General features: G+C 35.0%; 1 protein-coding gene across 3 annotated transcripts in view; it reads right to left on the reverse strand.

Annotated features, from left to right (window-relative positions):
• ADGRL4 (adhesion G protein-coupled receptor L4) overlaps positions 1-27132 on the reverse strand; it is a 95175-nt gene that overhangs the window by 40555 nt on the left and 27488 nt on the right. For 2 of the 3 annotated variants that reach the window (XM_023751765.1, XM_014453562.2), the window contains exons 3-8: positions 10819-10971; positions 3359-3508; positions 2845-2915; positions 1859-2038; positions 1567-1750; positions 10-126 (exon numbers count right to left, since the gene is read on the reverse strand). In XM_023751765.1, the coding sequence (XP_023607533.1) occupies positions 10-126; positions 1567-1750; positions 1859-2038; positions 2845-2915; positions 3359-3508; positions 10819-10971 (855 nt within the window). Of the gene's footprint in view, positions 1-9; positions 127-1566; positions 1751-1858; positions 2039-2844; positions 2916-3358; positions 3509-10818; positions 10972-27132 lie in introns of those variants that run through there. The other variant, XM_023751766.1, reaches the window with a different exon arrangement.

The following is a 27132-nucleotide window of genomic DNA, read 5'->3' on the forward strand; positions in this document are numbered from 1 at the left end:
AAGTCCTACCGTCTGTATCATCTGCAGCTTTTCTCTTTGGAAATATCTTTATGTAATCTCCATCCACATTCATAATGGGATGAACATGTTTCATGTGATGTGAGTCAAAAAAGAAAGCTTTGAGAGCTGAAACAAAAGCATGAAAATCATAAATTTCCTAAAATTAGTTTAATCAATATTTATTTAGTTAATAGACAATTTCAGCCATTGTTATTTCAACTTCTTATTTATGACAGATAGAATGAACCTGTTTTGAACATGTTTGAACATTATAATTTATCTGATTCAAGGTTATTTTTTTAATTTACTATAATGCTCATAGTTTATATATACCTTTATTAAATAAAAAATAAAAGATAAAACATGTATGAACACAGGGAGGCTATATATCATAATTACCAAAGCAAAGAATAAGAATTACAATGTCCTAGAGGATGGTATTATAATATACAATATGGAGAGGATCTAATTAAATTCCTGTAGGGTACTTTTCTTAACTGGTGTATTTTCACCTTTTTCATGCAGGATCATCATAGAAATGTTGCTCCTATATATTAGTCACAATGCTTGCTACTTTGATTTTGAGTAAATGATGAACCCTGATGAGATAATGATTTCTGTTGCGTATCTACTGTTGCACAGCAGGATGTCACCCACAATATATGGTAGAGATGTACTCTGTTTCCTCTGAACTACATAATCAGCATCTTCAATTTGATCCAAGATTCCGAATGTTTTAAGTATAAGACTGCATGAAGCAGGAAACATTCTAATATACTATATTGATTGCTTTAAGTTATCAAAAGACAAAGATTCCTAAAAAGAAATTTAAAAATACTGTATCCAGAGAATCTCTCTGTTACTATCATTGGTCAAGGTAGATCCTAACAAGTCATGAGATGACTAACTCGGAATGGCAAGGGAGTAATATGCTTTGTGCATTTAAATGCTCAGCAGTTCAGGAATAGGAAAAGGTGGAGATTGTAGGAATAAGGAAGTGCTCATGTATTCATCCTTTTTTAGTGATCCTTTATTCATGTCACTCTTGTACCATGCATCACTATTTTTTTCTACATTGATATGAAAAAAATGCCTATTTAATCAACAGTATTCTATATAATAAAAGTGTAATATGCTAAGTGTCTGACCAATTGGTTGACGGTTCGGTTGACGGTTCGGTCAACCAGTCACTATGACGCACACTGACCACTAGGGGGCGGTTAGCTTGCTGCTGGGGTCCAGTGGATCGGGACTGGGCGAAAGGGCCAGATAAGCCCTGGAGTCCTCTTGTGGTCCTTCCCCAGCCGGTGGCCCCCGACCCCCATCGGCCCCGATCGGGGTCAACCGGCCAACCTCCCGTGGTCCCTCCCTGGCTGGCCGACCCCCATCAGCCCCAATCAGGACTGGGTGAGATGGCCCCAAATAGCCCTGATCACCGGCCAGGCAGAGGACCCCACCCATGCATGAATTCGTGCACTGGACCTCTAGTTTTAAATATTCTCCTTCCTTTTGAGAATGGCTTGCTTGGAAAATACCATTGCTTTGAAGTTGACCTTGGCTTCTTACCTACATCACTTGAATTAGTATCAAACTGAGTGGTCTTTTGGAAGTTTTGAGAAATCTGTAAGGTAGCTTGTTCGACAGCATGCATCAGCTTTGTAAGATGAGTTATTCTATGAGTTGCAGGTAACTTGTCCCAGACTATAAATGTATCCTTTTGAACAAAATTATTCACAGTTTTCACAAATTCCTGTTGAAAAATGTGTATCTTTTAAAAATGTTGGAATTTTTCATTAATCATAGATGTAAGGGGAATTTTGAAGCTCAATAATATTGAGTTAAAGTTCAGCATACTTACAGCAAGAGTTGAATTAGAAAGGCCGCCCTTGTCCGAGATAGTGCTATTCATGTAACCAAGGAATGGTGATGATTCTGCTAATATTTCTATGTATGTAGTTATATCCATTGGTGAAAGATGTTTCACAGAATTCCTATAGACATCTTGTAGTAAAGCCACAAGTTGGCCTATGTTTCTAATCTGAACAAAAATAAGTTCCAAAAAATGAAACCAGATTAGAGTACTATTGGATCTTTTCAAGAATAAAGGTTACATGTTAAATTTATTCTGAATTTGGTTTTCTTGTCCTATATATTAATAAGTTACCAGATTAAACCCAAATTATAACATGCAGCACTTCAACACAAAATTATTTAGAAAAGCTTTCCAAATAACTTAAAAAACATAAAAATTACTTCAGAAAAGGAACAGCATGTTTGAATTGGTAATTTTTTAAATCATCTTTTTAAAGTTATAATACTTATAAACTTAATTTGAATTAGATTGTAATCAACCACAGAAAATTCTTTACAACGCGATAAAATGGAAATTGCTTTAGCTGATTGTTAATTAGTCTTGTTGAGACTCACACTTTCAATCACATGATAAAAATTTTATAGATGCGCTACTTTTTGAAATATTTGCTAAAGAGAGCAAAATTTAGATTCATTCATTTATAACTCCTTAGAATGTGGGAATGGGCCTGACATCAAAGTATGATTTTCTATCTTGTTTATCAACTTTCTTTACATATTGAAAAGAATTTTTCACTATATTGAATTGTGAAAAGTAGCATAAGCTAGATATGTGAAAGTCTTCTTCAAAACTTTGGTGATTTTCAAATTAATCCTACCTGTGACTCAAAATTCTTAGATCTCTATATGTAAATAGTTTCAACTCTTCATGAAAATCAATTGCTTGTTACACTTTTTACAATGTGACACTGAAAACATTTTAACTAAAGTCAAAATATAAAAATAAAATTTTAATTCAACTAGTCTACTTACTTTTGTTAAAATTTTATCAACATTTGCAGCAATACAGGCATTATCTAAATAGCAGTCTGCATTCACATTTTCTGTAGAAGAAAATGGATCATATAGTAAGTTTTAAAATATTTTTCCTAAGATGATTATATCGATTACAATAATTTTGCTTACTTATTTAAACATTAAAAACACATTCTTAACCCGTGTCATTTTCAATTTTCATTCATTAAAATTCAATTATTTTTCATTATTCATTAATTTAAAAATTATTCATTTTTATTCATAAATACACACTATTTTATTAAAAATGGAAGATTTTAGTCACCCTAAGGAATATGATGTATTTAACTATATCAAACATGTGGTCTACATCTTCTATAAAGAAAATTTTATATATAATATATTTTTTAATTTTTTTTTAATTTCACTTTATAAGCAAGTAAAGAATACTGGAACATTTCTTGGAAGGTATAGCTCTTTGACACTTTACAACTGTGTAGTACATATTTTACATAGTTATTTGATAATTTACCTTGGCAGTAAGTGCCATCATTAGGTGTGAACTGTGCTTTTCCTGTGGATGTCTGATAACCTTCCTTGCAGGAGCAGTTATACCCACCATCCACATTTTCACATACTGCATGATCACCACAGGCAACTGATTCACTGCATTCATCTATATCTGGAAATATTTGGAAAAAAACACAACTTTTTAATTTAGTACTCATATAGATGCTACATTGCTGATATTATGTCTATTTAGTCATAGCAAATTGTATAAAAATGCAAGAAAAATCCCATCATTTAGAAAAATGACAAAGCTACCTTAGCCTCATATATTTGTTTAACCTTGACTTAGCCAATGTATTTTGACAGTGTACTGAAAATGTTATTCATGGGCCAAACTCTTGAACTGTTTTCTGAATGGCATGATTCATCAACAAAATCATTAATTTCATCATTGACTATGTAATATTTAGTCCTAATTTAATAAAAACCCAATTTTAAAAATACTTAGCTTTCTAATATTAAACTTAATTAATTATAACAACTCAGCTTAAATAACTCTGGAGGATAAAAAAGAATAGCCCATTTTCTTTCCAAGGCTCCATTTTTGCATGCAAATTACCCTAAAAATTAAGATGTAGCAAATGTGTGATTCAACTCCCTTAAAATTTTACCGCAAATGTTATTTTTTTGTTCAGGTTATATTATATTATGATTCTTAATACATACCCAATGTAGATAAAGTAACAAATTGTACAGAATTAAGTGTTTGATTTTTCAGTAGCTATATATCAAAGCCACAAGAAAAATGATAGGTTTTAAGCTCACATAATTTATATTCCTAATTTTAAAAATTTTACATACTATAGTGAAATAAGTCTTAAAGTAATAAATGCAGTATAAATGCTCTGCCAGTAGGCATAGTTCCAATAGAGAATGATTCCAAGGAACTGAAGTCCAGATTGTTACCTTAAACTAATGCAAAGATTTTTTTGTGTTTCTAGCCTAGCTCTGACATCTTAGAACTACTCTGTTAGATTAATGAATAAATCTGTACTCTTAAGTATACAATTTTATTAAATAAAACTAATAGAGTGGCATAATACTGTTTGTCATAACAAAGGAAAGTAATTGAAGTTCATTAAAATGTCATTTAGTTAGTTATCTTAAATGTAGCTGATACTAATTTTTCACTTTAAAAATGCAATAAAGCTACAGAAAAACATTAAAACTCACACCACACAAAACTGAAACTAATAATAGATGTCTTGCCAGATTCTTGAAGAAAACTCTATTAGCTATAAAAGTGATGGTACTAGATTTAAGAAGACAATTAACAGGCCCCCAAAAGGTAGAAAGCCCCATGTTCTTCTGCCACGTCTGTGCATTCATGATCTGTACTATCCAGAAATCCAAGTACACTACTTTTAAAGAAACAGGACTGCTCTAGCATCCTCACCCTCTTCCTCTTATTTCTATATATGTGTCCATAAATTGCCACTCAAAAAAAGGAGGGGGGGGACAAACTAAAGTGGAGGGGAGTAAGAGCATGTTGACTCTTGGAATATGTAGAACCATCAGGGAAAGCATCCCAGGTTGAGCTGAAGAGAAGGACCCAGGTAAGAGCACATACTAGGGTTATTATTTTTTCATGAAATCAACGAAGTGATAAAAAAGTATGAGAAAACAAAAGACTAGTCCTTTTTGGAATAGTGCTGAAGAAGTAGCATTAACTGTAATCAAGTGGGGAAAACACTCCAAAGAAAGTGTGAACACATCCATGCAGTATCATGAACAGAACAATTTCTTCCATGGATAAGAAAAGCTATGTTTTGTTTTGTTTATAAGATTTTTTTAAAATTGAGTTTTAGAGAGAAAGCAAGGGAAAGGGAGATAGAAACATCAAAGAGAAAGGTACATAGACTAGCTGCCTCCTGTGTGCCCCATACTGGGGATCAAGCCCAAAACTAGGGCATGTGCCCTGATGGGGAATTGAACAAAGACCTCTAGGTGCATGGGATGACACTCAACCAACTGAGCCACTCAGACCGGGCAGAAAGCTATGTTTTTGATTACCCATATTTCATACTTTTAGATGCCTTTTATGGATTAACAGCAATCATGTGCTGATTCTCTCAATTTCAAAATTATTTAAAGGTGCAACATACCTTGGGAACTTCATCCCACATCCAATCTCTGAGCAACAGACAAATCTTGGCTGTACAAACTCAATTTTTATCTGCACTCTTGTACTTTGGGCACAGGTGTACACAATCCTGCTCATAACTGATTGTGCTTCAGCTCTCCCCTGTGCATCCTCCTCAGCCCGGGATGCTTATGTTGGTGCTCTGCTCTAGTTCAAGCCCTCGCACCACCAAGTGGTATCAGCTACGTGGTATCTCAGAATGTCAGCCTTTGACCAAAGAAGGTATTTCAACTTCTGAATTCACCAATTCACAAAATGGTAGTCTGTAAAAATCATGAGGTACTATCCTGGGAGACTAGTATTCAAAATTAGGATTATGCAAATGTTTATATTCTGACTAGAGGCCCGATGCACAAAATTTGTGCAAGAGTAGGATTTCCTTCCCCTGGCTACCGGCACTGGCTTTCCACAGGCACCTGGGACCAGGGCTGGCTTCCCTCCAGCCCCGGCTTTGTCTAGAACAGTGGTTCTCAACCTTCCTAATGCCGCGACCCTTTAATACAGTTCCTCATGTTGTGGTGACCCCCAACCATAAAATTATTTTCGTTGCTACTTCATAACTGTAATTTTGCTACTGTTATGAATCGTAATGTAAATATCTGATATGCAGGATGTATTTTCATTTTTACAAATTGAACATAATTAAAGCATAGTGATTAATCACAAAAACAATATGTAATTATATATGTGTTTTCCGATGGTCTTAGGCGACCCATGTGAAAGGGTCGTTCGACCCCCAAAGGGGTCGCGACCCACAGGTTGAGAACTGCTGGTCTAGGAGGACGTCCGGAAGGGCGTCTGGTCTAATTAGCATATTACCCTTTTATTATAGATTCCAAATGTTATAAAAGAATATTAAATATCTCACCAAAGTAATGTTTTCCAAACCCTAATCATCCCATCTAAGTAATGTTTTCCAAAGTCTTAGGCGACCCCTGTGAAAGGGTCGTTCGACCCCAAAGGTCCACGACCCACAGGTTGAGAACTGCTGGTCTAGGAGGACGTCCGGAAGGCGTCTGGTCTAATTAGCATATTACCCTTTTATTATAGATTCCAAATGTTATAAAAGAATATTAAATATCTCACCAAAGTAATTTTTTCAAAACCCTAATCATCCCATCTAAGTAATGTTTTCCAAACTCTTTATATATACTTTTCTTGTTTATATTTTTTCCCATTACTTTTATGTAAAATGTGGATGTGAGGTTTGCTGAATTTTATATCCTTTTAACTCAGGGCCTCAGCAGTAGTTTATTGAGTTTAACCTAGTAATGGAGTGTGTGGCTACCACAACTGGCTAGGTGCTTCCACTACCCTCAGCTTATCATTCTATACGCCTTTGTTACCTAGCAATATAGAGAGAATCATAAATATTGAAAGACTATCCCATGTTCAAATAGGATGAAACTAGATTAGCCAAAATGAATATGACTGCCAATTTGCAGCGAGATCCACCCTAACTTCTCTTGCAATTTCTTGCAGGGCATAATTGGCTTGGACCTACTAAAACAACAATGGATTCCCCCTAAATCTATGTTATTCATTAATTTTGGGACCCTGGGTAATACTATAAAAATACCTTTTGTCTCCAAATAGTTATTTTTCATAACAAATGAGGAAATGTATGTGAAGGTGTTTGGAGTAGAGTCGAAGATGTAGTAGATATTGTAATTAGAAATCAGGTCCAGAGTTCCATTATGTTTTTTTTTTCTAATATTAGGAGCCCTGTGAACATGCCAGTTTGGAGTAAATAGATTGATAATGAGTGTCTCATTAGGTTGCTCTGTCTTGGAACTTCCCAAAGCTATAAAAGAGAGAAAAAGAACTCCCTCCCCTTCTTAATTAAAGCAAAATTGTACTATGTAATTATTTCAATTGGACTAGAATTGACATACCATATTTAAGAATTGATCCACTTTTTCCACTACCAACTTAACTCTTGGCTTATTAATGCAAACTCAATTTCTCTAAATGTAGGCACATCATAAAAATCATGTGCTTGTTTTGCACATCAAAAATTCATTTGTTACTTTTTCAGTAATAAGGTTATATTTGTTTTTTTATGTCTACAATAATCCAACCCAGAATATTATCAGAATTTCCTTTTCAAAACATGATCATTTAATTGTTTTGATTCTTATAATTTTCATCAATAGCTGAATTTTCTAAAGTTGTTTAACTCACAGACTTCAAAGAAAAGATACAATGTTCAATTACTAGGAGTAACTTGCAGAGACAAAATTGGATGTTAATATTATTCAAAACGAGAAAAAAATCTGAAACTATAAGATTATCCATGAAAACATGACATAAAAATTACAAGCAGTAAACACAGCTCTTAAGCACAATAGTAAACGTGAAGGCATTCTTAGATTCTACTCATTTGGTATTGGGAGAGTCACTTTACTATTGGATGCCACAGTTTCTGCATTTGGAAATGCAAGCCTGTACCAGGTCTCTGGGAAGCTGGGCAAATTAACTTTTGCTATACTGTGATTCCAAGGTGAAGAAAATCCTGCATGATGCTAAATCTTGCTCAAAGCATTCTGTAACAAAATCACCTTATCTGTGTTAAATAGTATTTAAATATAGACTAAAAGTAAAGAATTTTGCTTGGGTCATTTTTGCCCTGAATTGCAGTTTTTCATTATCTATTTTTAGAGATTCTTAATGACTATAATTATCAGACATGTCAAATTTAACTATCAGCTAAACTTTCAAATTAGAGGCAACATAGTACAAGGTGATGTACTAATGTATAAAAGGAATAGAATTATGGTTCTCTGTTCAAATTCCCTGAGGATCTTACTACAGGACTGGAAAAAAGAAATAGTTGCTCTGCTTCTCAAAAAAGAAGTTTAATCCTTAAAGACAACAAGATTGGTGAGAAATAACAATTTTCCAGAGAAGGAGTTTTTTACTGAATAATCCATCAAACAAAACAAGTAGAAACTGAAGGACTCAGTACTGGGTATTGGGTTTTCATATAATTGCTGTGTTTACTGATTACTTAAAATAGCAAAAAAGGAAATTAACAAAAAATTAGGGCCATTCCACAGTATCTCAATAATAAATAAACACTGGGAGAAAGAATCATATATATATTATTGATTTCAGAGAGGAAGGAAGAGAGAGAGAGAGAGAGAGAGAGAGAGAGAGAGAGACATCAATTATGAGAGAGAATCATCCATTGGCTGCCTCCTGCACACCCCCTACTGGGGATCAAGCTTGCAACCTTGCCATGTGCCCTTGACTGGAATGGAACCCTAGACCCTTCAGTCCTCAGGCCGATGCTCTATCCACTGAGCCAAACCATCTAGGGCAGGAGAAATAGTTTTAAATTACAAATGTATTATACACCCAAAAGATGTTGGCATTAAATAATTTGTGTGTGTGTTTTCTCTGTATCTGTGATTCACTTTTTCCCCCTAATATAGAAATTCTATGCTTATAAAGAACACAGAGATATAGAACCCTTTGTGAATTGATGCATATTAAAATAAACATCATCAGATGAAAATGCAAGATGTCTTCTAAAGATGAAAGGAATGAAGAGCACAATTAAAACTGTACTAAATACAGTGATTAAGATGTCACAAGTTAGATTTTTTTTCATTTACTGGAACATTTATAGTAAAGCTTACAGATTTACAAAAGTAGAACTTAGCTACTAAAGGTAAAATACTCACATTTAAGAACATTGTAAGAAGACTAGCAACAAGAGTGTAGGCTCAAGAAGAACAAAGAGTGAGGTACTGTAAGTTTTCTGCTTAGAACTTCATGTTTATCCTATTTCCTTAATAAAGGTAAATCTACATTCCAATAAAAAATGCTACAAACACTAAAGATAAAATTATCATTCAACAAAATATTATTATTTTCTCATATTTTAAATCCCTTATGCCCTTGCAAAGCTTGACCCACTGCAGTTGCATGATTCACATCAATGTAATGGCCCACCCACTTCAGTCTCATGTTGAAATAACAATGGCTTTCTAGATACAAGACTGTGATCTAATTCTCCCTTTATCCTAAATGAATTGAGTGTAGTCCTGTACTTCCCTTGGCTATAGAATGAGGAGAATAAAATCTTTCCTGTTTACATAGCAAAGTAAATGTTATGAACCGCAAGTACATGAGATATCACAATTTCTTTGATAAAGACATTTCACTGATAAATTTTCTTTGAATATTATCTCCTAGTTCATCATGTTGTTAATAATAACACTGCCAGAATTCTACTTAGTTTACTGATGAGAATCTCACTAAGGACCTAATCAAAGGCCTTAGTGCGATCTAGATTAACCTCTAGAATCTCTTTCTTTTAATTATATAAAGTAGAAGCAGCACACTATCTTGTCTGTGATGCATTGAAAGTCCTGAGTTCTAGTCCTATATTTATATACCCCTGGCTATGTGATTTAACTCTTAGGGCCTCAGTTCACCTATTAATCTTACAGACAATTATCAATCATAATTAATTATACAAGTTGTTGGTAAACTGGACACTTGTTAGAAAACATGAGTAAGATGATTTATAATTTATTTACTTCAGAGAATTTTCCTGTGGAACTGTTCATCTTTTGAAGTTTCTAAACAATCTTTTCTTCTCAGACTATAATCCAAACTCTATAGGATCTGATAAATCCAATGCATAACCAAGTTACAATAGGACATTTAAAAACATCTTCTAGATACTCTCTTCAGACTCAGTATTACATTTCATTTAGGGATTGAATTGAAATTATTATCCTCCCAGAGGACATTTTAGTGAAATGGAAATGCTTTTCTAAATAAGACTCTAGTGTTCAGAAAACCTTACTAGAAATCTTAAGTGTAAGTAACTTTTTGAAGGAAGTAGTAAAGCACTAGAACAAGTCTCATAAGTAATTTCTATTTGAACATATTCTAAGAAAATGTAGACCCCTTTTCAGCATATTTATAAAAGCATTGGTATCTTGTGATGCAAATCATTATTTTCTTGAGTTAGGACTTTAAAATGCAAGTAGTTATTCTGTTGTTTGTCACCATAGTTCATGAGTTTTGTTTTGTAAACTATTTGATTTGTCTCAAAAAAATCCTTTTCTTATATTCTCGAATATTCCATAGTAACTGATCAAATAACATTGGATAAATAAAGAAATTAATGAAGTTTCTGAAAGCATTTAACAACTAGGATATAAACAAGGACTGGCAGAATTTGTTTAAAAATTATTTCATCTATGGAGGTACTAAGCATTAAGAGATAGGTAAAAGTTTAAGTGAGACAGTTGACTTACCTATGCATTTGGTTCCATCATTAGTGATAAATCTGACTTGGTTACTGCTGGATCGAAAACCAGGTGCACACATGCAATAGTAACTTCCCTCTGTGTTAGTGCAGTTAGCATTTTCACCGCAGGACTGGGTTAAATTTCCACACTCATTATCATCTGTGCAAATATAAATTTAAAACATTATTTTTATACAACTGAGATGAATTCCTACTATTTTCCATTAGTCATTGGGGATTTTGACTGTTAAATAGTTTAAAGCAATACAATGTTTTTTGCTAAGAAAAGTTAGTACTAGAGAATTCACATTCCATACTTGTGTTATTCTTGTTTATAATGTAAAAGCTTGTTTGCAGTTGCAAAACAAAATAGAATCTCTTACTTCAAAAGTAGTGAATATAGCTGTTGAATCTATATTGGAATATTTTCATATTTTATATGTAATTTAATTATAATAATGTCAATTTGTGAATTTATAATACTTACAATCAGTCAAAAGAATTCCATAAGTTAAAAATGACATGTTCTAATCATGTACATTTATTTTTATCACTTGCTCTCTACAATAATTTTTAATTACTAGCTCTATATTCCTTCATTTACTCATTAATGCATTAATTACTATATGCATTATATTGTCCTATAGAAAAGTATACAAATGCACGCAAAACTGTGTCATAACCCTAACCGGTTTGGCTCAGTGGATAGAGCGGCAGCCTGCGGACTGAAGGATCCCAGGTTCGAATCCGGTCAAGGGCATGTTCCTTGGTTGCTGGTTGTGGGCACATCCCCAGTAGGGGGTGTGCAAGAGGCAGCTGATCAATGTTTCTCTCATTGATGTTTCTAACTCTCTATCCCTCTCACTTCCTCTCTGTAAAAAATTCAATAAAATATATTTAAAACAACAACAACAACAACAATAAACTGTATCATAGCCCATGGTCCTTACCCTTAGATTTTTTTTTTCGTTTTGGATTAATGCTTTCTTTTTAAATAATTTAATAAATTTATTGGGGTGACATTGATATAATTATATAGGTTTTTACCTGTATAATTTTATAATACATAATCTGCATATTATATTGTGCTTTTACCACCCAAAATAAAATCTCCTTTTGTCACCATATGTTTGGCCCCCTTTACCCTTTACTACCTCCCTCTGTCCATTTTCCTCTGTTAACCACTGTACTACTGTCTGTGCCTATGAGTTTTTGTTGGTCTGTCTTGTTTGTTCATTTGTTGCTTTCAGTTCTATATCTCACATATGGGTGAAATCATCATTCACAGTGGCAAAGAACAGCTAAAGTATCCTTCCATGGATGATTGGATAAAGATATGGTATAAATACACAATAAAATACTACTCAGCCATAAAAAAGATGAACTACTGTCATTTGTGACAACCCTTAGGTGCTTATAACATAACTAGAGGCCTGGTGCATGAATTCATGCACAGGTGGGGTCTAGCCAGCCCCCCTGAGTGGGGCCAATAAGGGCGGGCCGGTCACAGGGAGGGGACACAGGAGGTTGGCTGGCTGGCCCTGCCCCCTGATCGAACTCCTGGTTGAGAGGATTTGCCAATTAGCCTTTTATTATATAGGATTTGCCAGAAAATATATAGGTTAATAATTCCTTTGTAAAGTCAGAAAGTGGATTTATATTTTCTATATATATAAAAGCCTAATATGCAAATTATCCCCTTGGGAGTTCAACTGGGAGACCGGGGGTTCGATCGCTCACTATGATGTGTGCTGACTACCGGGGGTGGTGCAGAATGAAGGAAGGCCCCAGCAGGCAGCCAGCAGCCAGGGAAGGCCCCGATCAGCCCTGACCTCCGGCCAGGCCTAGGGACCCTACTTGTGCAAGAATTTCATGCACTAGGCCTCTAGTCTGTCAAATAAATGAAATAGGAAATAAATGTTTCTCTGAAGTGATCATGGTGGGCTGGAGGAGAAAGAGAATATTTTTAGTTCCATAAAATCATGTTGTTTATTAAATTTTATCTCCCAAAAAGATATGTTTAAAACCTAATTCCATGTCTGTGAATGTAACTTTATTTGAAAATAGGATCTTTGCTGAAGCAATCAAGTTAAGATGTGGTCAGAGTGGATTACCTGGGTCCCAATCCAATGAATGGTGTCCTTATACTTATAGGAAATTTGGTCAAGGAGACACAGAGGAGAAGGCTATGCACAGACAGATGCAAGGATAGCTGGCAACCAGTAGAAGCTGTAAGAGACAAGGAAGGATTCTTCCAAAGACCCTTCAGAGGAAGAATGGCTTTTCAAACACTTTGATTTCAGACTTCTAGCCTCCAGAACTGTGAGAAAATACATTCATGTTGTTTTGAGCCACCACCTTTGTGCTCGTTTGCTAGGAGAGCCCTAGAAAATTAATAGATCCAAATTGGCCAATGTAGCACAGGTAAGTAAGTATTGGTTAGAGAGAGAGAAGGAAGGTCACTAAAGAAAGACAGGATGTTGGGCAAGTATGTAAGCATAGGTTGACTGAGTCATTTCTGAAAGTCTAATTGAGGAGCAGAGAAAGAAATCATAGGCAATTAGGTATAAAAACAAGTCAAGCTTAAAAACATCTTAGATTTTTATTTTCCATTTTAGTAAAACAAAGTTCAATTTCTTTTTAAAGAATAAATTAGATAACCTTTAATCATACACAGGCTATTGTACACAGATAGTGATAACTATGAGTTGAATTTTTTTCAAACATTTTATAAATATTAATTTACACTCTAGGAAGTAGGTACCATTATTATCCTCTCATAGGGATGAGGAAAATAAGGCATAGAGAGGAAAAGTAATTTGCCAACATCCCATAGCCACTTCATTAAAGAACCAGGAGTTTTATTTCCAAAGCCTGTTCTCTTAACTGTTGAATCCTGCTGTCTAACTAAGCATCATTTTTAAAAGCCAAAATATATCATAGAACATATCTAATGAATTATAGATCTATTTTGAGAGAAGGAAAGATATTGAGGTAATGATTTCAGAAGGAAAATGAAAACTTTATTTACATTCTAATTTTAACTTAAATTTTATTCCCACTTACTTATTTTCAAGCAAAAAGGATCTAAGTATATAAGTTAACATTTGACAGACAACTGCAGGTGAAGTCCTCTTTTTTCATAAATGACTACTATGAAACAGGTCAGATAAAATTTGCAAATGCTAGCATTTCAAGATATTCAACCTATTATTTAATATTAATTTTTAACATTTTTATGATATTAGTTATAATAGGTCAGCTCCTTTAAATATACAAAACCATGTAATGACTCAGGACAATAAAAGATTATTTAATGCTATAGTCAGAAACCAGGTTTAGTGTTTAGGTTTATGGTGTGGCTTCTCCCACCGGTCAGGGGCCCAGGCTTCTTTCATCTAAAGGCTCCACCACCCATAGGGCTTCCCAGCTGTCTGTATTTATCCAGGTAGGGAGTTGAATAGAGCATAATAGAGTATGAGCTTTGCCTATAAATAGTACCCATCACTTTCATTTATATTCTATTCACCAGAATTCATTCAAATGGCCGCACCTAACTATAAGGGAGGCTGATGGTTATAGGCCAGCTCCGTGCCTAAGAAGAGGAAAGAAGAGATGTTGCACAGCCCAGAAGTCTCTGACATACTTATTTTTTCACAAGTATAATGATACTTGTATAATGAAACCATATATTTATAGGAATACCAAAAAGAATTTCCAAATATAAGAAAATGTATTTGATTAACCACAAACTTACATAATTAATTGGTTGAATAACAAAAGGAAGATAGTATTGTACTTTTGATAATTTTCTTAATAAATATAATCTGAATTAGGCAAATCCATTGCATTAATAACATTTACTCTTCCCCTGGCCAACCATTTATTTTGTATAGTTATGATATTTTGGTATTGTGTCTTTAATGGGTAATAAAAGAACCATGACTTTGTCTTTGTTTTCTAGAACCTGAGCATCTTGACAGGCAAATGAAGATATAAGCAAGATAGAGCAGGAAGTGTGGGTGTGGTGAAAGAAGATGGCAAGGGTAAATAGTGGGCTCCTTCATTTTATTGGGGTGAGGAAAGAGGTCAGAGAAGATTATTGGGTATTGAAAGATGAGGCTTTCCTGCATTACATTTTTATATTATTTTGTTTAGATATTATTTAGATATTATTAAACAGTTAAGAGATGTCATGAGCAGAAAAAAATAATGTAAGTGATGTATGTTCACCTCCTACCTGACGATAGGGTAGTTTCATGACTTGTAGCTTCTAGGGAACCCCCTTTAAGAGATGACTGACATGGTCGTCTGATTGACATGATTAATAGCATTCACTGAAGTCTCCCAATGGATCAGGCACCATGCTAAGCACTTCATATACATGATCTGACTTGCATTTTTAATCCTTATATAAACCCTGTTAGACATGCATTATCCTCATTTTATAAATAAGAAAACTGTAATATAAAATGTTGGATTACTTTGCTTTAAGAAACACAACTAATAAGGGGCAAAGTTTGATTCAAGCCTAAAGTATTCTGAATGTCAAAGTGGTATTATTTTTCTTACATACAACATTATTAAAAAGGTTTATAATAGTAACCACTATCATTTATTCAATGTTTATTATGTGCTAGTCATTGTAATCAGAAGATTACTGTAAAATGGAAAATACCTTGTGCCTACCTCAGGCTGTCAAGAGGATGAAAGGAGCTGATGTGCAGACCATGCCTAGACTGGTGCCTCACTTGTAGTAAGTGGCTATATACAGGTGTGCTAATCTTATTAAAAATATTTTTATTGCTATATAATCAGCTCTTATCATACCCTATTTAAAACTCTTAACAGCTACCTGATTTTTAGCATGAAATGTAAGGTCCTTCATAAGTAAACGTGCCTTATCTCTTTTTTATGTAGAAATGTCTGGGAACCAGTTTACATCACTCATCCCTGTGTGTGTGTGTGTGTGTGTGTGTGTGTGTGTGTGTGTGTGTGTTAATAAAGATATTTGTGAAGAATTTATAATGTAAGATCTCAAAATGCTAAGGGTTTCCATTAGTATGGATAGGATATTTCTTTATGAAATATAAGAAAAGATCAAACTAGTTTCTCCATAATCCATTTTTAAAAGTTCCAATAATTGAATGCTCCTAAGCTACTTATTGTAATTCTTTGAAAGAAGGCTTAAAGAAGAGAAATAAAATAAAAATCATTTATAAGGCTCATCTTTTTAGGCACCTCCATTTTAAACAGTACCATTGTAATAACATTTTTGTAAGAATTATTCCATGCTATTAAAAATTATCCAACATCAATGAAATAATGGTATTTCATTTTATGTCGTGTAAAAAAATACAATTTACTTCACAAAGGCTCTCTGGAAACAAACTTTCAAATACTTGAGACCTGTCCTTGACTCTTTAGTATTCTATAAGGTCCAAAGATCAACAAATGTAAAATTTTCATTACTGTGAGGATTTATTCAACTCAGATCCCTCTGATGGCAAAACTGGTGAGAATCCCTTCCTAGTCTGAGGAATGGCTCACAAATAGAACACAACCATTTAAATCAAGTTAAAGAAACATAAAACAAAGGAACCAAGCATCACCTAGAATGTTTTCGCTCTGAGCATACACCCAAATCTCTATGTTAGGCATGCCACCATTTCAATTGCTTGGAAAAACCAGGTGAGATGAAAAACTAGTCAGCCCTCTTTATACCTTACCATAGGCATCTCTCTGATATTTTGAGTTCTAATCCCTTTTCCCTAGAAAGTTCTAATCTCCAGCCTGCGGCCTGATTTATTTTGGGGTGAATAGAAAGAACAGAGCAAGAGAAGAATTTTGAGCGCCCCCTGAAGGCCAACTACTTGGAGACACATTATGAAGAAAGGGGCTCTCAGAAACTTGTGCAGGTCAGGTAGGTATAATCTAACATTTGACTCCAACAGACAGCAGACAATAGAAGGCTGATATGGTTTGTGTTACTGGGAAGTTCACCCCATATATAAAGGATTTACATTTTTAAAAATGTAAAAAGCATATTTAAAACACTTTGCTCAGATTTAGCATTTGGCCAGGCATTTGTCACCCCTAAGATAAAGTATATGGCGGTTGGAGGAATTGAGTAAAATTGCTGAAAAAATAATAATAAAGTAAGATAAATTATAAACAACCTTATATAAAATGCTGAAGTGTTAATAATTTATTAGTGTGGCTGTATTTAATTATTAACTTATCTATTCTGTATATAGAGATATATTGTGCATATATACTCAGAAAGCAAACATACATGTCTATATATTAATATAAAAATTAGACTGGTTTATTAAAGTTAGCTGAGAATGGCTCACAAATTGAACACAACCATTTAAATCAAGTTAAAGAAACATATTTCACATACATTGGTCTTGATTCAATCATTCAGTTACTCAAATATTTATGGAGTTTCCCAGTCCCCAGATGTGACTATGTCTATACAGGGAAATATATAAAAATTAATCAAAAAGTCAGGATTGGTGCCCTGCTGTCAGAGTTCACATTTTAAAGCAAGTTAACACAGGACCATATAATTGAGGTCTTATTAAAATAAAAAGTTTCCATTTTTATCACAAAATTTGCTTGCCTTCATGGCATACTGGGAAAAGTTTATATTAACTTTAAAAGGAATTGTACTCTCAGATCAGTTATTGGTAATATAGAGAATAATGAAGATGAATCCCTTGTGGTCTAGAGCTGTAAAAATGATATGCAAAAATACAGTGAAAAAGGACCCACTAGGTCTGTGGTATTGGTCAGAGCCCAAGAAAAGGAGGCACTTTATATCACCTAGTTGTATTTCTAAAAACAAATTAACATGCCAGTATGTTATTTGAACTCCAACACATTTCAAAAAGTCTTGGGTAACATATTAATAGGCCAAATAAAAAAGATTGAAATTTTTTTTTTTGTTTTTTGTTTGTTTGTTTGTTTGTTTCTCTACTATGTGGGTTTGAGCACTTGACCTCTTAGCTTCCTTATCAAGAACTTGGAAATAAAAATATTTTCTTGTCTATCAACCAATCTTCTGTCCAAGATATACAATATGGATGAATTTCCTGGTAGTCGAGCTCAAATCTTGTTCCATAAAATACCATTTATCTGAAAGTAACCTCCTCTTTTCCCCTGAGGTCCTAGAGATAGGTAAGAAATTATCTTGTAAAGTAATATATAAATTTGAGTTATTTAAATTGCCTTATACTTTCCAGTGTCCAGCTTCACAATAATTAATTGTCAAGGAGAAAGTTTCTTTGGTTGGGGGTAATATAAGAAAAATAGAAACCTGCTTCTTTTGTGCTATCATTTCCATTGTTACAATCAATTTGCCAGTTATGATACCAAATCTTTATATCACTACATTTAATCTGTCTTGTGGGATTATAAAATAAATGTTTAGATAAGAATGTCACTTGAAAAATTCACTGATACACTGAAAATGAAGTTAAATTTTAAAACTTATCAAAAACATTTACTAAGAAATATTTGACATTCTTTAGCAAAAATTATTCCTGGCTTATGTCTAATACACTGCATTAAGCACAGCAAGAGCAAAGGCATGCACACAGTCTGTGACGTAAAGGATCCAGGGCTACTGGAGAAGATAGGCAAGACCCAAATTGTTAGAATGTATTATGTGTAACAAATAAAAGAGGTATCTAGTGGAACAGTAGTAACTCAGGAAAGAGAATGGTTTCCTCAACAAATTTTCAGGATGAGGGGATGAAGGTGATTTATAGGGAAGGTTTAGAGAGGAGGAAATGCCTGAGCCAGGCATTGACGTATAAGAAGAATTTAGACAAAGAAAAGGGATCCCAATAATCCATTCAGACAAAAGAAAATGTTTACTGAAATGTCTGTAAGCCTGCAAAAGCAGCATATTTTCAAGACCTCTATTGTTGAACACTGGGTATGAGGGCAGAGGTTGCTAGTTAAGAATCTGAGCTGGTAGGCATGGTCTAAAGTGGAAAAACACTTGCTAAGAGTTTAGGAATATATTCATTAGGTAAAGCATGGCCATCATCAGATTGTATGTAGTGAAGAAATCAGATGGAATCTGAATTTCAAAACAGTTTTGGAAATATAAGGAAAACTAGCTAAGATCCAGGTAGACCTGGTAGAACACTGCAAGCCACGAAGAACCAACCATTTTAGAAGCACGTAGTTGTTAAACAGTTGATAATCTGGGAGAGAAAGAAAGTGGGTAAGATTAAACTAGATGAGGCATAAATTGAAAATTGTGTCACCTGCATAATAGCTACATGTAGATCTTCATATTATTATTTTTACTTGTGTGTATTTGAAATTTTTCATAATAAAGTAAATTTTAAAAATCAGAGGGGGTTGGGGACTAATTGGATAGGAGTTACTTGGGGAGAGAGAGAGGAAACAAGGATGACTCCCAATTCTGACCTGGAAGGATTTGGTGAGTAAACTGATTCACTTACTGAGACAAGGAGAAGGAGAGGAGGAGCTTTCTTCTGGGCTGAGAGAGTGAGTTCACTTTTGGGCATGGAAAGATTGAGGTGCCTATAGGACATTTAGATGGAACTTCTAGCAGTTGGAGGCTCAACCTTATGCCATGAATTGTTTAATCACAAGGTGGAGCTCAAGACTCCCTTCCAGAGAAGCATCTGAATCAAGAGCCTGGCATTTACTAGGCTCCAGTGCAAGGCAGTCTGCTGTCTTCCTTTGCACTTATCTGTGGATAACCTTTCTCTCCAGACTCCACCTGCTTTGATCTCAGCAGTGAAAATGAACTTTGCTGTGACCATTATTGCACCCCTGTTTTTCTTTTCTCTTCTTGTTTTTTTGTTTGTTTGTTTTCTTTTGTTTTGTTTTGTTACTTGGGTTTGCCTATTCCGACCAACTGAGTGACAATGTCCAGAATTTAGGATGTGAGAATAGAGAAAAGGGGCCAACAAAGTCCCTTCATACATTTTTGTTTTCAGTGTTGGCTAGAAAAAATCCTTGAAGTTCCACATGGTTCAGTCCAGCTTACCAAAAAACCCACAGAGCGGGTAAAGATAATAAAAGATGCATATGCCAGAAATATTCTCTCTCAATACAGGGGTGGACAAAAGTAGGTTTATAAAGAACTCTCTGGCAAAGTGTGCTTGAGTATAGCCAGTAGACTGCAAGAATGTGTAAAGATTGAAGGCTGGCAATTTGAGCACTTTCAGATTGTAAATGCTCCAAGTTAAAGCTATTGTAATAAAAATAACCTGCATGTTTTTTCCCCTATGAACAACTGTAAACTTCCTTTGCCAACTCCTGTCTAGTATTTTTGGGCAGCTTGAACCTACAGTTGGTTATTCATTTAGTTATGGTGGGCTTGTTTTAAAAACTAGATCAGCATGATTTACATCTCATAATCATAAAAAGAGAGAAAGCATTTTTCAAGTGTTCTGCTAGATTGCTCATTTTCTTTTATTTGCTATGATAACAAACTGATTGATGTCCCCATTTTACTTAAGAGAAAACCAATTCTCAGATGGCTTAAATCACGCCAGTTTAGAGAGAGAATCTGTTGGACACGGTTTTTATACTTAAGACTGCCTGACTCCAAAGACCAAGTTATATCTTTGCATTGTAGAGTGAGGTGTACTTTATCAGAAAGTGTGCTTTAAAGAAAACACAAATTGTGGGCATCTAATTATCCAATTTCAAGGGTGATATGAAGTAACAAATTCGAATGTTACTGGTTTAGTAAGACACTGATATGCTAAAATCTAAATAAGATTTTACTTGTACTCCATTTTCAATCTACTGACCACAAATGGGGAAAAAAAGTTAAAAATAAAAAAATACTCTCCTCTCTTTTCTTAGCACTTAAAATAGTATTGGTGAAGCTCAAATTAATTGTAACAACTTGAAAGCAAGGAGCTTTAACAGCAGCATCATTCTTCCACACATTTTCCCTCTGGATATGATTCCAGTATTGCTCCGTAAATGTGAACACTGCAATGACTATAACCAATATGTGATTCCTTGTGAAATAGGCCCTCTTCGTCAAATATGTCTAAGGGGGAGCCAGGCAGAAGCTCCCCTCTCACTCCGCGCCCCTGCACCCAAGGCATTTCTACCCAAGGCAGCTTGCTGGGCTCCTTTGTTTTCAGTAGACTGTCAATTCTCTTCTTATACCCAGCACTCTAATGAACTTAGAAAAATCATCATTATGAGCCTCCTCGATTATGGACTTTCTATGATTTGGATTTTTCTTGGAAATATTTTTCTTTGGATTACCTTGGAAACATCAAGGTAAACAAATATGAAGGGAAGGAGGTAGGAAAGTTGAGGTGAAGGAAAAGGAACAAAAGAGAACTGCAATGGGTTCAGTTGGTCAAGAAAAGTAACAGAGTTATTGTTTCCACACTGGAACTGTCATTACTGTCCTCTACATGAGACAAAGAAGGGGACCAAAGGAAAGACATAGCATTATATCTCTCCTCCCCTCTGGGAATTTCTTCTGCACCTGAATCTTTAAGTGCAGACCAGTCTATGAGTATGATGCACACGTAACCCATCCCTCCATATCCACGTAGTATCATATGCAATGTTATTAAGAAGACAAATATAAAAATAAATACAATATTGAGAAAATACTTCCCATTTTTCCATTCTTGATTATAAAACACAAAGTATAAACTCCTCTTTCCCATAGGAATAGAATGAGTATGTCTACTTTAGTAAAGAAAAGGTCAGACACATCAAATACAAATGCCAGAATAATCCTGGTAAAGAAAGCAGAATTGATTACACAAGAATAAAATGTTTATGTTAGCTATTTATTATTTTTAAAACTTGACTTAGTGGAAATGAGTTTTTTAAACTGTTTGAAGCACCAAGTATCATTTCAATATTTTTAGAGAAAAAGTTTGTCTTTAACTAGGGATCAGATTTTGCAAAGGATTTGTCAGCCTGGGGGAGGGCAGAGAAAACATGTATAAAATTGTCTCTGTTGCTGTTTTGGCATTTGTCTTCTGAAGGAAAGACAGCATTAAAAAAAGGGTCACATCTTATTTTACCATCTTTTTTAGTCTTCTTTTTGTCTGAACTATTAAAACACACATTTTAGAGCAAAAAAAGCAAAATTGAACATAAGTAGAGTAGGCAAAAAAAAAGAAAAGAAACCATCTCATATATCTAGTCACTAGAAACCACTTTTCTTGTTCATTGGACACAGACGGTAGGAGAAAAATTCTCATACATTCAATTCAAATTATGAGTCAATGATTCTGAAATTTTTTCATTCCATTATATCTATAATGGTAATGGTACAGATATGAATAATATTTATAGTCTTTGTGGTACTTTAAGTGATGGTTAAGAAATAGTTTTTTAAAAACTAGTTTTATTGATTTTTGTTTCTAATCATTAAAGTAATACACATTGAAGGGGAGAATCAAGTCAGTGAGTGAGAGAAAAACCTTATAATCTCTCAGTTGCAAAAATAGTTGCCAGTTTACAAAGGAAAAATTATTAGAATAGTATCTGATTCTCCCTAACAGGACTGAGATACAGTGCAGTAGCATGTATAAATCATTAGGATAAAATGCCTGTAATCCAATAATTCTCTAACTAGAGTAAAAAATATAACTCTCATCAGAGTTAAAAACACTTATAGAAATACATGGATAGAAATATCTCTATTGCTGTTTTTGCATTTACTTATTTTCTGAGGGAAAAGCAGTACTGAAAAAAAAATGGTCCCATCTTATATTACTACTAGGGGCCCAGTGCACGAAGATTCATGCACGGGGGTGAGGGGGGCTCAGCCCAACCTGCACCCTCTCCAATCTGGGAGCCCTCAGGGGAGCCTTCTCCATTCTGGGAGTTTCTATCTTTGCAATCATATGAGCAAATTGTCTGAGACCCTCAACGCAGTTTGGTTTGTTGCTCACAGAATAATAGAGGCATTTTTTTTCTTTGCTTCATTGGTGGAGATTTCCTGGAAGTTTTAGGATACCTTCCCTTTAATTTTTCCTAGACACTCTGATTTTACTTATATCTCTCATCTTTGCTTTCCCTCCATCCCCCACCACAACAGTAACTTGCTCCAGGCTCACTTTGCTCTAGTGCAGGGGTCCTCAAACTTTTTAAACAGGGGGCCAGTTCACTGTCCCTCAGACCGTTGGAGGGCCGGACTATAGTTTAAAAAAAAAACTATGAACAAATTCCTATGCACACTGCACATATCTTATTTTGAAGTAAAAAAACACAACAGGAACAAATACAATATTTGTATTTGCATGTGGCCTGCGGGCCGTAGTTTGAGGACCCCTGCTCTAGTGTCTAGGAGATCCATCTGCCACCAGAACTATGATTCCCAGCATTCCTGGTGCTCCCTGCACTCTGAGCTTCTGCTTCTGGTCTTAGGGCTGCCATCAGAACTACTATTCCAAGAATTCCCGGTGCTCCCCATGCTGGGAGCAACCAAGGGAGCCATGGCCCCTAAGCCTCCAGCTCTCCTGCTCTGCTCTCCAGCTGGTGCCTGTGTATGCAAATTAACCTGCCATCTTTGTTGGGTTGATTTGCATATCCACTCCTGATTGGCTGGTGAGCGTAGTGATGGGACAGTCAATTTACATGTTTCTCTTTTATTATGTAGGATCTTTTTTGGTCAGAGAGTATAGCTCGACTCAGAGAGTAGGTCACCCATGCACTCTATGTAAAAATAATATGCAAGATAATGTTCTATTTAAATAATAAATTTAGGAGACAGACCTCAACATGGAAAAATTAGGTGAAGATATAACTGTGGTGGACCATAAACCCTGCAATATATAAATTCAAATGGATGATGAATGTATGTTATAAATGTGTAATATAAGAGGTAATTAGGATTCTCACAAAATATCAACTGAAACCAACTAATAAATAGTCTGGACATAGTAAGGTTAATAAGGTTCATATTTCTTTGGTCAGGGTGAGAACAGAGTAAAGTAGTCAAGTAAAGCACACTGCTAAAAGGAAGTGTCATTATCTAATTTAAAGTACAAAAGTATGCATTTATTTATGAATAACAGAAATAAAAAATGGACTGAAAATTCACAATTGAATTTTCATAAAAAAACAAGGAAAAGCGGTATAAAGAGTAAACTGACAAATTCAAAACTAAGAGAAAAATAAAATTATAAAATGGCTAATATGAAATAAATTTGGTGGAATAAAAATATCAATCAAATGTACAGACTGTTACACTAAAAGGAAAAGACCCATATTTCCCCATCATAAGACACCACTTGTTAGATTAGATTATAGATGAAATTCAGCTATATTTTGTAGTTATATGGGTACATATCTAAGCTTTCAGTAAGTGTAAATTGGATATAGTTGGATTTTTTTTGAAAATATTGTATTACATTGATGACATGTCAAAATTTATGGCATCTTAAAATCAAGGAAATAAGATCACATTAATACTTAAATGAGGCTGGCAGTCATGTAAGTATGTACAGGGTGAGACAGAAGTAGGTTACAGTTGTTTGTATAAAATGGAATATAAAAATAAATTACTAATCTCTCTATATAAAAGGTTAAACGAGCGTCCAACCACCTGACCAGTAGCTATGATGCACACTGACCACCAGGGGGCAGATGTTCAATGCAGGAGCTGTTGAGTGACAGCAACTTTGCAGAGTGCCCTCTTGCATTCTAGGACCCCTCAGGGGATGTAGGAATGGCAGTTTTGGCCCTATCCCCATAGGCCAAGCCGAGGGACCCCTCCTACCGGAGGGACCCCGTTCACTCCGCAGACACCCTCGAGCCCCAGCGCTGCCCCAGTTGCGGCCAGCTGGGGAGGGACCTTGGGAGGTTGGCTTCAAGGTATGTCTGGCCCGTCTCACCCCGTCCTGCCTGCCAGCCACCTTTTAATTAATTTTCTTTCAATGTGCACGAATCTGTGCACCAGGCCTCTAGTAATATAATAAACTGTTTTGTGTAATCACAACTGTAAACCTACTTTTGCTCCACCCTGTACTTTGATATAAAATGAGCCATAAGGCAGAAAATGCAAAGACATAAATATCTTCCTTAACATCTTACTCCAATCCTGCCTCAACTTTGACCCTTGGTTATTTCTTTCAGTGCAAGTATCAGAACAGTGTCTAGACTAGTGGGAAACCTGGTATGATGACCCCTATTTAAAAAAATAGCAATTAACAGAAGTAATGGAATTCAACTTATATTTCCTTTGATCTTACTGTTCAGGACTCATTTTATGTTACTCTAACATTTTAATTTCCTGTCACTGTATAAAATGGCCATATCCTTTTCCCCAGGATCTCCCTTCCAGGTACCAATTCAAAGGTTCAGAGATCTGGAAAAAATTATGTACAAGAATATAAAGTAATATAATATTAAGAATAAGCAAGAGCCTAAATACCCAATATATTTTTAAAAATTATCTGATAATGTATAGCCATTCAAAATTACATTTTGAAGAATATTGGCTAACCTTAGATAATGCCCATAGTTTAATAATAAATAAAACATCCTGAACATGCAGAGTTAAATTCCACCTTCCGTTGCTTACAAATTGGTTGAAATATCTCTGAAATCTTCTACAAAAGATGCTCACTTAGAGGCATACCTTTTTTCATAGATAAAGCCTATTGTTAAAATAATATTGGATTAAAAGCAACTATGCATTTACAAAATTGCACCCTAAGTTTAAAAATGATATAATAATCAAATACTAAGAAAACAAAATCATTTTGGACAATATTACAATCAAGAATCGAATTCAGTTATAAAGTAAAAAATATTACTTTTTCCATATTGATAAAGTATACACTTTGCCTCTTTCTGTACCTTGCTAATCTCCCTTTTCAACAAAGAGCTAGCCTCAGCTTAGAAGCTTCAGCAGGCATCCATATCGTTAGAGGCATATCTTCATATGAACTATGTCTGCGAAATAAAAATGTGGCTTTTCTAAAAAAGCATATGCTTGCAGCTTGATTTTTAAAATCTATGATATTTTGCTAAAGCTATTCAGATGTGTTCTGAACTGTATCTGTAGCCACGGCCATTTATAATTGCATATATTTTACTAGAGGCCCAGTGCACCAATACATGCACCAGTGGGGTCCCTCAGCCTGGCCTGTGGAATCAGGCTGAACCGGCTCTCCAACATCCCAAGGGGTCCTGGATTGCAAAAGGCTAGGGACCCCACTGGTTCACGTCAGGGCCAGGGAGGGACGTGGGAGGTTTGCCAGTTGGGGAGGGACCATGGGAGGGCTCCAGGGCGTGTCCGGCCTGTCTCACTCAGTCCCAATCGGCTGGACCCCAGTAGCAAGCTAACCTACCAGTTGGAGCATCTGCCCCCTGGTGGTCAGTGCACATCATAGTGAGCGGTTGAGCAGCCTTAGCATATCATTAACATATTATGCTTTGATTGATTAAAGGCCGACAGGACTACTGAACACTTAGCATATTAGGCTTTTATTATATAGGATGTGGTAAATAATAGCTAGTGTTTTAAATTATCACACAGATACCATAATAAATATTTAAAGCATGTTTTGGGTAGCCATAGGCCTTTGGATTTCACCATAACTCTGACAATAAACATGATTCCTTGCTCTTGAAACCATAATTACAGCCCTGACACCCTTACTGAGTGACCTTACATTATCTTATATCTATAGCCAACTGTGATTGCCTTGAGGAGTTAGTAAATTTGAGATATTGTCTTAACATTACCACTTTGTGTATTTCCTAGAGTAAATTTTTGAAAACTTTTTAAAACAGTCAAGTATAGTAAAAAAGCCATTTTACACACCCACATGTGGATATATTAATAAGTAAATTGAAACTTAAAACACCTTCTGTCATGTACTGTGCTCTGATATTGTTTATTCTATCATATTTCAGTATGTTTTAAAATGCTGTCCCTGATCTACTACATTGACTAAGCGGCCTCCTAATGGGTCATGAACTATAGTTTGAACAAGCATAGTTGGCTCAAGTCACTTAATTCTGTTTAATCTAAGTTCCACATTCCAAGACACCATTTGTTGATGACCTACTCTATACGTGTTTTTGTTTTGTTTTGTCTTGTTTTATTAGCAGTTAAAACCTGGAAGCACAGGTATCCAGGCTGCAGGTTAGCCTTGATGTCCTTAATATGGGACTATCATATGTATTAGAAATATGTGCCCTCTATGGGTGGACACAGCTTTGTGGGCATGGGGGTAAGTGAGCAGAGGGAACCTTTGAACACTGGGAAAAAAAAAACAAAAAACCTTCCTCTATGCACATGCAGTCTCTAATACCTGTG

The sequence above is a fragment of the Myotis lucifugus genome, unplaced genomic scaffold (assembly GCF_000147115.1).
Source record: "Myotis lucifugus unplaced genomic scaffold, Myoluc2.0 scaffold_25, whole genome shotgun sequence".
Classification (NCBI taxonomy): Eukaryota; Metazoa; Chordata; class Mammalia; order Chiroptera; family Vespertilionidae; genus Myotis; species Myotis lucifugus.